At 47.0% G+C, this 12,087-nt stretch overlaps 1 protein-coding gene across 11 annotated transcripts in view; it reads right to left on the bottom strand.

Moving 5' to 3' along the window:
- LOC144485731 (uncharacterized) overlaps positions 1-12,087 on the bottom strand; it is a 77,614-nt gene that overhangs the window by 14,613 nt on the left and 50,914 nt on the right. For all 11 annotated transcript variants that reach the window (XM_078203829.1, XM_078203831.1, XM_078203833.1 and 8 more), the window contains 3 exons: positions 8,308-8,406; positions 4,812-4,907; positions 4,465-4,562 (listed from right to left, as the gene is read on the bottom strand). In XM_078203829.1, the coding sequence (XP_078059955.1) occupies positions 4,465-4,562; positions 4,812-4,907; positions 8,308-8,406 (293 nt within the window). The remainder of the gene's footprint in view (positions 1-4,464; positions 4,563-4,811; positions 4,908-8,307; positions 8,407-12,087) is intronic.

Here is a 12,087-nt window from a genome sequence, read left to right on the forward strand (position 1 = left end):
ACTGTCAGGCCAGTATGTTGTTCCCAATGTAGGATGTGGGAGGTCCTGGAGGCTCCTAGCCTCCCGGACGACCATATCTGTGCTGGGTGTGTTGAGCTGCGGTTCCTAAGGGACCATGTTAGGGAACTGGAATTGCAGCTCGAGGACCTTCGCCGGGTTAGGGATAGTGAGGAGGTCATTGACAGGAGCTATCGGCAGGTGGTCACACCGGGACCACGGGAGGAGGGTAACTGGGTAACAGTGAGGAAGGAGAAAGCTCGGGTGATGGTGAGCACCCCGGTGGATGTGCCCCTTAATAATAAGTACTCCTGTCTGAGTACTACTGGGGTGGACAGCCCACCTGGGGGAAGCAGCGGTGGCAGTGTCTCTGGAGCTGAGCCTGGCCCAGTAGTGCAAAGGGGTAAGGAAAGGAGGGTAGTGCTAATTGGGGACTCTACGGTGAGAGGGTCAGATAGGCGTTTTTGCGGACACAGACGGGACTCTCGGATGGTGGTTTGCCTCCCTGGTGCAGGGGTCCGGGATGTCTCTGGTCGAGTCCCAGAAATCCTGAAGGGGGAGGGAGAGGAGCCCAAGGTCGTGATGCATATAGGTACTGCTGACATCGGTAGGAAGAGGGAAGGGGTCATGAAAAGAGAATATAGGGAGTTGGGTAGACAGCTGAGAAAGAGGAATGCAAAGGTAGTAATCTCGGGATTGCTGCCTTTGCCGCGGGAGAGTGAGAACAGGAATCGGTGGAGAATTAATGCGTGGCTGAGGGACTGGAGCAAGGGACAAGGATTTGGGTACTTGGATCATTGGGACCTCTTTAGGGGCAGGTGTGACCTGTTTAAAAAAGACGGGTGGCACTTGAATCCCAGGGGGACCAATATCCTGGCGGGAAGGTTGGCTAAGGCTACTGGTGAGACTTTAAACTAGAAAGGTTGGGGGGAGGGAATCGAAATGAGGGGACTGAGAGCGAGGAGGTTAGCTCGCAAATAGATAAGGAATGTAGACAGGGTAAGAGGGAGGTTAGACGAGTGAGGGAGAAGGGAAGTGCTCAGGCTGAAGGTCTGAGATGTGTCTATTTTAATGCCAGGAGTGTAGTGAATAAAGTGGATGAGCTTGGAGCGTGGATTGCTGCTTCGAATTGTGATGTGGTGGCCATTACGGAGACTTGGATGTCTCAGGGACAGGACTGGGTGCTTCAGGTGCCAGGTTTTAGATGTTTCAGGAAGGACAGGGAGGGAGGCAAGAGAGGGGGGGGAGTGGCACTGTTGATCAGGGATAGTGTCACGGCTGTAGAGAAGGTGGACGCCGTGGAGGGACTGACTACGGAATCTCTGTGGGTGGAGGTTAGGAATAGGAAGGGGTCGGTAACTTTGCTGGGTGTTTTCTATAGGCCGCCCAATAGTAACAGAGATGTTGAGGAGCAGATGGGGAAACAGATCCTGGAGAGATGTAGGAATAACAGAGTTGTCGTGATGGGAGATTTTAATTTCCCAAACATAGATTGGAATATCCCTAGGGCTAGGGGTTTGGATGGAGAGGAGTTTGTTAGGTGTGTCCAGGAGAGTTTCCTGACACAGTATGTGGATAAGCCTACTAGAGGAGAGGCTGTTCTTGATCTGGTGCTGGCTAATGAACCTGGACAGGTGGAGGATCTCTCGGTGGGTGAACATCTTGGGGATAGCGATCATAATTCTATCTCCTTCACGATAGCATTGGAAAGAGATAGGGTCAGGCAGGCTAGGAAAGTGTTTCTCTGGAGTAAAGGGAAATACAGTGTCATCAGGGAGGAAATTAGACGGGTAAATTGGAAGGAGGCATTCTTGGGGAAAAGTACCGAAGGAAAGTGGAGGATTTTCAAGGAATGTTTGTCTGGAGCTCTGCATGACAACGTTCCGATGAGACAGGGGGGTGTTGGTAGGGTACGGGAACCGTGGTGCACGAAGGTTGTGATGAACCTGGTAAATAAGAAAAGAGAGGCGTACAGAAGGTTCAGAGAGCTAGGAGGTGTTAAGGATTTAGAGGAGTATACGCGATGTAGGAAGGAGCTTAAGAAGGAAATTAGGAGAGCGAGAAGGGGTCATGAGAAGACCTTGGCGGGTAAGATTAAGGAGAATCCCAAGGCTTTCTACAAATATGTCAAGAGTAAAAGGATGAGATGTGAAGGCATAGGACCCTTAAAAGGTGAAGGGGGAAAAGTTTGTGCGGAACCGTTAGAAATGGCGGAGGTGCTTAATGAATACTTTACCTCGGTATTCACGGTGGAAAGGGATCTGGGTGGTTGTACTGCTGGATTGCGGAGGACAGAAAGGATCGAGCATGTGGACATAAAGAAAGAGGATGTGTTGGAACTATTGAATGGCATCAAGGTTGGTAAGTCGCCGGGACCGGATGGGATGTACCCCAGGTTACTGTGGGAGGCGAGGGAGGAGATTGCGGAGCCTTTGGCGATGATCTTTGCATCGTCGATGGAGACGGGAGAGGTTCCGGAGGATTGGAGGATTGCGGATGTGGTCCCTATATTCAAGAAAGGGAACAGGGACAGCCCGGGAAATTACCGACCGGTGAGTCTAACCTCAGTGGTTGGTAAGTTGATGGAGAGGATCCTGAGAGACAGGATTTATGATCATCTAGAGAAGTTTAGTATGATCAAAAGTAGTCAGCACGGCTTTGTCAGGGGCAGGTCGTGCCTTACGAGCCTGGTTGAGTTCTTTGAAAATGTGACCAAGCACATTGACGAAGGAAGAGCGGTGGATGTGGTCTATATGGACTTCAGCAAAGCGTTCGATAAGGTTCCCCATGCAAGACTTCTTGAGAAAGTGAGAGGGCATGGGATCCAAGGGGCTGTTGCCTTGTGGATCCAGAACTGGCTTGCCTGCAGAAGGCAGAGAGTGGCTGTGGAGGGGTCTTTCTCTGCATGGAGGTCAGTGACCAGTGGAGTGCCCCAGGGATCTGTTCTGGGACCCTTGCTGTTTGTCATTTTCATAAATGACCTGGATGAGGAAGTGGAGGGATGGGTTGGTAAGTTTGCTGACGACACCAAGGTAGGTGGTGTTGTGGATAGTTTGGAGGGATGTCAGAAGTTGCAGCGAGACATAGATAGAATGCAAGACTGGGCGGAGAAGTGGCAGATGGACTTCAACCCGGATAAGTGTGTAGTGATCCATTTTGGCAGATCCAATGGGATGGAGCAGCAGTATAAAATGAAGGGTACCATTCTTAGCAGTGTAGAGGATCAGAAGGACCTTGGGGTCCGGGTCCATAGGACTCTTAAATCGGCCTCGCAGGTGGAGGATGCGGTCAAGAAGGCGTATGGCGTACTAGCCTTCATTAATCGAGGGATTGAGTTTAGGAGTCGGGAGATAATGCTGCAGCTTTATAGGACCCTGGTTAGACCCCACTTGGAGTACTGCGCGCAGTTCTGGTCACCTCATTACAGGAAAGATGTTGAAGCCATTGAAAGGGTGCAGAGGAGATTTACAAGGATGTTGCCTGGATTGGGGGGCATGCCTTATGAGGATAGGTTGAGGGAGCTTGGTCTCTTCTCCCTGGAGAGACGAAGGATGAGAGGTGACCTGATAGAGGTTTACAAGATGTTGAGGGGTCTGGATAGGGTGGACTCTCAGAGGCTATTTCCAAGGGCTGAAATGGTTGCTACGAGAGGACACAGGTTTAAGGTGCTGGGGGGTAGGTACAGGGGGGGATGTCAGGGGTAAGTTTTTCACTCAGAGGGTGGTGGGTGAGTGGAATCGGCTGACGTCGGTGGTGGTGGAGGCAAACTCGTTGGGGTCTTTTAAGAGACTTCTGGATGAGTACATGGGATTTAATGGGATTGAGGGCTATAGATAGGCCTAGAGGTGGGGATGTGATCGGCGCAACTTGTGGGCCGAAGGGCCTGTTTGTGCTGTGACTTTCTATGTTCTATGTTCTAAGACACAAAACAGTAGGAATAAAGGTGCCAGTTTTAGGTTGGTAGGCTGTACTACTGAGCCTACTGCAAGGATCAGTTCTTATTACTCAGCTATTTACAATTTGCATTAGTGACTTAGATGAGGCAATACTGTGTAATTTATCCAGGTTTACTGATGATGCAAAGTTAGCCGAGGAAGGTTGGCCCTCAGAAATAGTTAGCAAGCCACTCAGTTCAAGCGCAATTAGGGATGGGCAACAAATGCTGGCCTTGCCAGCGACACCCACACCCCATGAATAAAAAAAGGACAAGCCTGTAAAAGGATAAAGCCAGGTTAAGACATTAGCAGATGGAATATAATGGGCAGAAGTGTGAAGTTATTCCCTTTGGAAGTAAAAATGGAAAAGATTTTCTTTTAAATGCTGGGAAGGTGACAAAAATGCGTACATTCTATAGAGCTTGGCAGAATGAGGGGCGATCTCGTTGACACATAAAGTTCTTAAGGGGCTTGACAAGCGCGATGCGGGGAGGATGCAGTGACAACCTGGAGCTCTGCTGGAATTTCTCACCTAACATCTTCTCCTTCCTCTAACGGTGATAAACAGATGGTGCATTTCTCCTCCACCTCAGACGCCTCCTTCCCCTCCGTACAAGTCTCCAGTGTCCTCTAAAAAATGAAATGGGTGAATGGGCAGATGAAGTATTAATCTCAACAATGCCACATGTAGAAGAGTTTACAAATCATGGCTTGGGGTAGGCAATTGCTCAACACAGTCATGCACAGCCTCCATCTGCTAACAACCTGTCTCGCAATCAGTAACTCACACAACCACCAGCTTTCAATCAACATTGCTTAAAACACCAACACAATAAAAAAGATTGCCGTGGGCAAAAGCTAGATGCAAAAAGATCTCACCTTTTCATACTTGTGCAGGAAGGTGTATCTCTCAATGGTGCTTTGCGATGCTCCATGGTTTAAATCACTAAACTGATCCTCGAAGTGCAGCAGGTCCTCCAAATAAAATAAAAGAACAGATCACAAAGCAACTCGAAGCTGTAGTATCCAGTGAGGATAAACTAGTTTGTCTATCTGTACATAGTGTATCACTACTCACCCATTTGTATCAATGGCATTCTTCAAGTTATTGCAACAATGAAATGAGACAGCAGGAACATCCAATTCGGCATTTACCCGTTCACATTGGGTTCAGGTGGGGCCGGATAGTGGTTAGCACTGCTGCCTCACAGCGTTAGGAACCTGAGTTCGATTCCCGGTGCATTGGCCATGCCAAATTCTCCCTGTGTCTCGGAACAGGCGCCAGAGTGTGGCAACGAGGGGATTTTCACAGTAACTTCAATGCAGTGTTAATGTAAGCCTGCTTGTGACACTAATAAATAAACTTTAAACTGTCATTGCCCACTCCAATTTACATGTTAGCTGTGGCTTACAGGGTGTCATGTATCTCCTGACCTCATTAGAGCCTTCGTTCAAACATGGACAAAAGAGCTGATCTTCAAGGAGGAGAGTGCGACTGCCCTCGACATCAAAGCAGCAGCCGACTGTGTGGAATCAAGTAGCCCTAGCACACCTGGAGTGGGAGAGTAGGGGCACGCGTGGGTGCGCGCGAGAACGTGAGTTGGTTGTATTCATTGAAGATCAATCTCAATTCCAGAACAATGCTGAGGGTAGTGATCTAGACGCAACCACCTTCAGCTGTTTTATCAATGATCTTCCAACACAAAATGGATATTCGTTGATGATTAAACAACGTTCAGCATCATTCGCAATGACTCAGATGCTAAGGCAGTCCATACCCCAGGCCTGACAAAACCTGGAAAACGTACAGACCTGGCCTGACAAGTGCTAAGTAACTTACGCAAGCGCTAGCAATGATCACAAAGAAAGAACCCAATCATCTCCCATTGACATTCAATGGCATTATCATTACTGAATCACTCTATTAGATCCTGGGCATTGACCAAAAGCTGAAAAGGACTAGCCATATAAACATTGCGGCTACAAGAACAGATCAGAAGCTAGGAATGCTCTTGCGAGTAACTCATCTCCTGACTCTCTAAAGCCTATCCACAAGGCACAAGTCAGGAGTGTGATGGGATACACTCCACTTGTCGCGATGGGTGCAGCGCCAACAAAACCCAAGAAGCTCGATACCATCCAGGACAAAGCAGATTGGTACCATACCCACTAATCTTCACCACTCACTCCCTTTACCACTGACGCACAGTAGCAGCAGTAGCCTGGACATTGTTCAGGTGCTTGGACATGGACTGCTTCAGTATCTGAGTCACAAATTGTGCTGAACACATAAACAAAGAACATATCGCACTTCCGACCTTATGATGGAGGAAGGTCATTGATGAAGCAGCTGAAGATGGTTGGGTCCAGGACACCCAAGGAACTCCTGCTGAAATGATTGACATCCAACAACCACAACCATTTTCCTTTGTGCTAATGCACTGCAGAGTCTCACCAAACCTCCCTCGACGGCACCTCCCAAACCTGTGACCTCTACCATCTAGAACAACAAGAACAGTAAATGCATGGGAACACCACCAGCTGCACTTTCCCTCCAAGCCACACACAAAGCTGACTTGGAACTATATTGTTGTTCTTTCACTGTCACTGGGTCAAAATCCTCCCTTCGTAACAGCACTGTGTGTGTACCTACAACACATGGACTGCAGCGGTTCAAGGTGGCAGCTCACCACCACCTTCTCAAGGGAAATTAGGGATGGGCAATAAATGCTGGTCTAGCCAGTGAAGCCCACATCCTGAGAGAATAAAAGGAATGTGCAGAAACCAGCATTACCCTGACTGCTGTGGACAATTCAGGCTCAGATTTGAGGAGAAGTGTCCTCCAAAGAAAAGAGAAGTGATGATGTTGAAGTGGCATTGGTCAACTATCAAATCAACATCCCCAGGAGCTGTCATTGTCGTCCTGGGAACAAAGGAAAGAAACCACAGAGATGGGCTCGATGAAAACGATGATCAAATTAAATTACTGCTACAGTCGAAAGATGCAGGATAAGCAACAAAGGCTGGGAAACAGGCACATTGGCTGCTAAAAATCACTCCATAAGTGCAAAAAGAACCCGCAACAGAGACTGTGTAGAATGCAGGGAGGGCCAAGAAAGCCACAGAATTTCAAGCTGATGCTGATTATTGGAATTCCTCGAGTCATGCTAAAGTCCTGCAGACTGCTCTGGTCCTCCCTTATGCAGCTTCACATCTATTCTCACTGTTGATGGGGGATCTCTCCCGACAGGCAATAATAGGTCCACCACAGACTGGGAGAAAATGCATAAGAAAGAATACAGGCAGCTGGAAAGAGCCAGTAGTCCCAAAAAAAATTAGAGTTTATCATCGCTTGCACTGTGGAAAGCCATGCAGGTCTACAATTGATCTCCACAGCCAAACTGGAACACACAACAGGTGATCCTACACACACAATAAACCAGCCATCTCCGGCGATGAAGGGAAACCAATGATTATTCAAAGGCTGCTCTTTGTGCTAAAAATCACAAATTTTGAATGAAGATGTTTTATAAAACTGCCAAGTGAGTGAAAAGAATAGATTAGCATTGATTCCAAGGTGAAGATGTTAGCTTTCTGCATCCTGCGGTGTAGTTCCAATCAGCATACCACCACTTCGATGTAGACTCAAGGAAAGCAGCAATTCTAATTTTGCCATGTGAATCTTACACAAGCACTTTGTCATGGAACAGGATTGATAGTTACCGATCTATTTTCAATGATAGAAATTATAACATGTACATTCCAAGGAAAGAGCTTATTCCTCGAGTAATATTGCACCCATCAGATTTAAACCTACCATTTCAACTCAGGAGAAAACAGACTTTCATATTCAATAACTATAAAGAAGTCTCACGGACAAACTCTTAACAGAATTTGTATTTCTATCCCAATTTTACACAGGGACAGTTTTATGGAGCTGTGTCCAGAGTTAGATTTTGTAGAGGTCAATAGTGAAAGTATTAGAAATCCTGTATTATTGCAATGAAGATATTACTTTGACAGCAAATCCTTTGCACATCTCTTGCTAGTTGCTATTAAATGCATCTCCAACTCAATGTCTTTACCGTGTGGTGGCACCATAGCACTGCTGCCTCACAGCGCCAGGGACCCGGGTTCGATTCCCAGCTTGGGTCACTGTCTGTGCGGAGTCTGCACATTTTCCCCATGTTTGCGTGGGTTTCCTCCTACAGTCTGAAAGACGTGCTGGTTAGGGTGCATTGGTCATGCTAAATTCTCCCTCAGTGTTACCCGAACAGGCGCCAGAGCGTGGCGACTAGGGGATTTTCACAGTAACTTCATTGCAGTGTTAATATAAGCCTACTTGCGACACTAATAAATAAACTTTAAAACTTACCTGGTAACCCCTGTGCATCGTGACGTGGCTTTGCATACCCCGCAGTCCATGATGGGGAAAGACTTGCAAGTGTGGATGCATGAAGATCTCAGGCATCACCTGGTGCAATGAGATAAAGGAAGAGCCACAGTAAATTTCCACAGCCTCACAGCTAAACATTCAGCTAAAACCTGAGAAAGACTTCATAGACAGTACAGTTCATAGATATAGGATTAATCGTAAGTGTTTGAAAACAGCAGGCAGGAGAATAGGGTCAAACATACCTAAACAGTAAATAAAAACAGAAAATGCAGGAAATCCTCAGCCGTTCAAGCTGAATCTGTGAAGAGAGAAACAGAGTTAATGCTATCGACCCAAAACATTAACTCTGTTTCTCTCGACTTGCGGGGAATTCCAGAACTTGGTTTTTATTTGAGATTTTGCTTTTGGATTACCTGTAAAATAACATTTGTTTAAGGAAAGTCTGCAAGAACTTTATAAGTGCTTCCCCAGACTGTTAACTGAAGAGATACAGGAAGATGAGAACTGTTCACTAAACTGATAGGCCGATAGGAAGGCAGTTAACCCCAATTCGCATCGGTGTCCACGCTCAGCTTGTCACTAATTTCTCCCCTAAATCAGTTGGTGAAATCTTAATTGCCACTTGATAACAACTTGCCTTTAACTTCACAAAACATCCCAGATGTGAGCAGGAAATTCCAGAGCTTAGGCAGTTGAAGGCAAGGCCAGCGCTGATGGGCCAAAGTTGGTGTGGGCACTGAAGAGGTCAAAGTTGAAGAGGCTGGTGGATGTGAGACATTGGGGTGAGAATTTGAAATTTGAAGTAATGCTGCCAATTGTCAAATTGTGAGAATTATTTTGAGAATCAGCCTTTCAATGCTGTGTTATGATATTACCTCTGGAAATCCTAGTCCCTTTCAAAAAAATAAGGAATTGAGTAAGAGATCAGTGACCACACAGAGGAAGCTCGCTCCCATGTGTCAGGCACATTCACTGAGTACACAAGGTGTAGAAGTTATGAGAGGTTTGGCTTTGGTAGACAAGGAAAATCTGCTCCTGTTAGCCGATGGTAGAAAGACTCGGGGTCACAGAAAGGTGGTTTTGGGCAAGTGACACAGGACAACGCAAGGAAGAACTTTTTATGCAGAGAGTGGTAATGTTTTAATTGGGCGGCACAGTGGCAAGGACTGTTGCCTCACAGCTCCAGGGACGTGGGTTTGATTCCTGGCTTGGGTCACTGTCTGTGCGGAGTCTGCTCATTCTCTCTGGTTCTGCAGGAGTTTCCTCCCACAGTCTGAAAGATGTGTGGGTTAGGTGCATTGGCCATGCTAAATTCTCCTTCAGTGTACCCGGACAGGCGCCGGAGTGTGATGACTAGGGGATTTTCAAGTAACCTCATTGTAGTGTTAATATACAGTAAGATTTAATTTATTGTCAAAGAACAGTACAGCACAGGAAACAGGCCCTTCGGCCCTCCAAGCCTGTGCCGCTCCTTGGTCCAACTAGACCAATCATTTGTATCCCTCCATTCCCAGGCTGCTCATGTGACTATCCAGGTAAGTCTTAAACGATGTCAGCGTGTCTGCCTCCACCACCCTACTTGGCAGCGCATTCCAGGCCCCCATCACCCTCTGTGTAAAAAACATCCCTCTAATATCTGAGTTATACTTCGCCCCTCTCACCTTGAGCCCGTGACCCCTCGTGAACGTCACTTCTGATCTGGGAAAAAGCTTCCCACCGTTCACCCTATCTATCCCCTTCATAATCTTGTACACCTCTATTAGATCTCCCCTCATTCTCCATCTTTCCAGGGAGAACAACCCCAGTTTACCCAATCTCTCCTCATAGCTAAGACCCTCCATACCAGGCAACATCCTGGTAAACCTTCTCTGCACTCTCTCTAACGCCTCCACGTCCTTCTGGTAGTGCGGCGACCAGAACTGGACGCAGTACTCCAAATGTGGCCTAACCAGCGTTCTATACAGCTGCATCATCAGACTCCAGCTTTTATACTCTATACCCTGTCCTATAAAGGCAAGCATACCATATGCCTTCTTCACCACCTTCTCCACCTGTGTTGCCACCTTCAAGGATTTGTGGACTTGCACACCTAGGTCCCTCTGTGTTTCTATACTCCTGATGACTCTGCCATTTATTGTATAACTCCTCCCTACATTATTTCTTCCAAAATGCATCACTTCGCATTTATCCGGATTAAACTCCATCTGCCACCTCTCCGCCCAATTTTCCAGCCTATCCTGCTGTATTGCCCGACAATGCTCTTCGCTATCCGCAAGTCCAGCCATCTTCGTGTCATCTGCAAACTTGCTGATTACACCAGTTACACCTTCTTCCAAATCATTTATATATATCACAAATAGCAGAGGTCCCAGTACAAAGCCCTGCGGAACACCACTGGTCACAGACCTCCAGCCGGAAAAAGACCCTTCGACCACTACCCTCTGTCTCCTATGGCCAAGCCAGTTCTCCACCCATCTAGCCACTTCTCCTTGTATCCCATGAGCCTTAACCTTCTTAACCAACCTGCCATGTGGGACTTTGTCAAATGCCTTACTGAAATCCATATAGACGACATCCACGGCCCTTCCTTCATCAACCATTTTTGTCACTTCCTCAAAAAACTCCACCAAATTTGTAAGGCACGACCTCCCTCTTACAAAACCATGCTGTCTGTCACTAATGAGATTGTTCTGTTCTAAATGCACATACATCCTGTCGCTAAGAATCCTCTCCAATAACTTCCCTACCACGGACATCAAGCTCACCGGCCTATAATTTCCTGGGTCACGTTATTAACGTAGTGAAAAGTATTGTTTCTTGCGTGCTATACAGATTAAGCATACCGTTCATAGAGAAGGAAATGAGAGTGCGCAGAGTGTAGTGTTACAGTCACAGCTAGGGTGTAGAGAAAGATCAACTTAATGCAAGGTAGGTCCATTCAAAAGTCTGATGGCAGCAGGGAAGAAGCTGTTCTTGAGTCAGTTGGTACGTGACCTCAGACTTTTGCATCTTTTGCCCGACGGAAGAAGGTGGAAGAGAGAATGTCCAGGGTGCGTGGGGTCCTTAATTATGCTGGCTGCTTTGCCGAGGCTGCAGGAAGTGTAGACAGAGTCAATGGATGGGAGGCTGGTTTGAGTGATGGATTGGGCTACATTCACAGTCTTTTGTAGTTTCTTGCGGTCTTGGACAGAGCAGGAGCCATACCAAGCTGTGATACAACCAGAAAGAATGCTTACTGTGGTGCATCTGTAAAAGTTGGAGAGAGTCATAGCTGACATGCCAAATTTCCTTAGTCTTCTGAGAAAGTAGAGGCATTGGTGGACTTTCTTAACTAGTGTCGGCATGGGGGGACCAGGACAGGTTGTTGGTGATCTGAACATCTAAAAACCTGAAGCTCTTGACCCTTTCTACTTCGTCCCTGTTGACATAGACAGGGGCATGTTCTCCTTTACGCTTCCTGAAGTAAGAAGTGTCTCACAACACCAGGTTAAAGTCCAGCAGGTTTATTTGGAGTCATGAGCTTTTGGAGCGCTGCTCCTTCATCAGGTGAGTGGAGAGGTAGATTCACGAACAAAGCATATATAGACGAAGACACAATTGCAAGATAATGGTTGGAATGAGTGTAAAGAACAGGATATGGCGCTCAACTCATTGATCGACAGTTCCGACGCGCCACAGCAAAAAATCGCACCAACCTCCTCAGAAGACAAACATGGGACACAAGTCGTCAAGTGGAGTGGAGAAGCTATGACACCTTCT

This window comes from Mustelus asterias, unplaced genomic scaffold, assembly GCF_964213995.1.
Source record: "Mustelus asterias unplaced genomic scaffold, sMusAst1.hap1.1 HAP1_SCAFFOLD_214, whole genome shotgun sequence".
Taxonomy (NCBI): domain Eukaryota; kingdom Metazoa; phylum Chordata; class Chondrichthyes; order Carcharhiniformes; family Triakidae; genus Mustelus; species Mustelus asterias.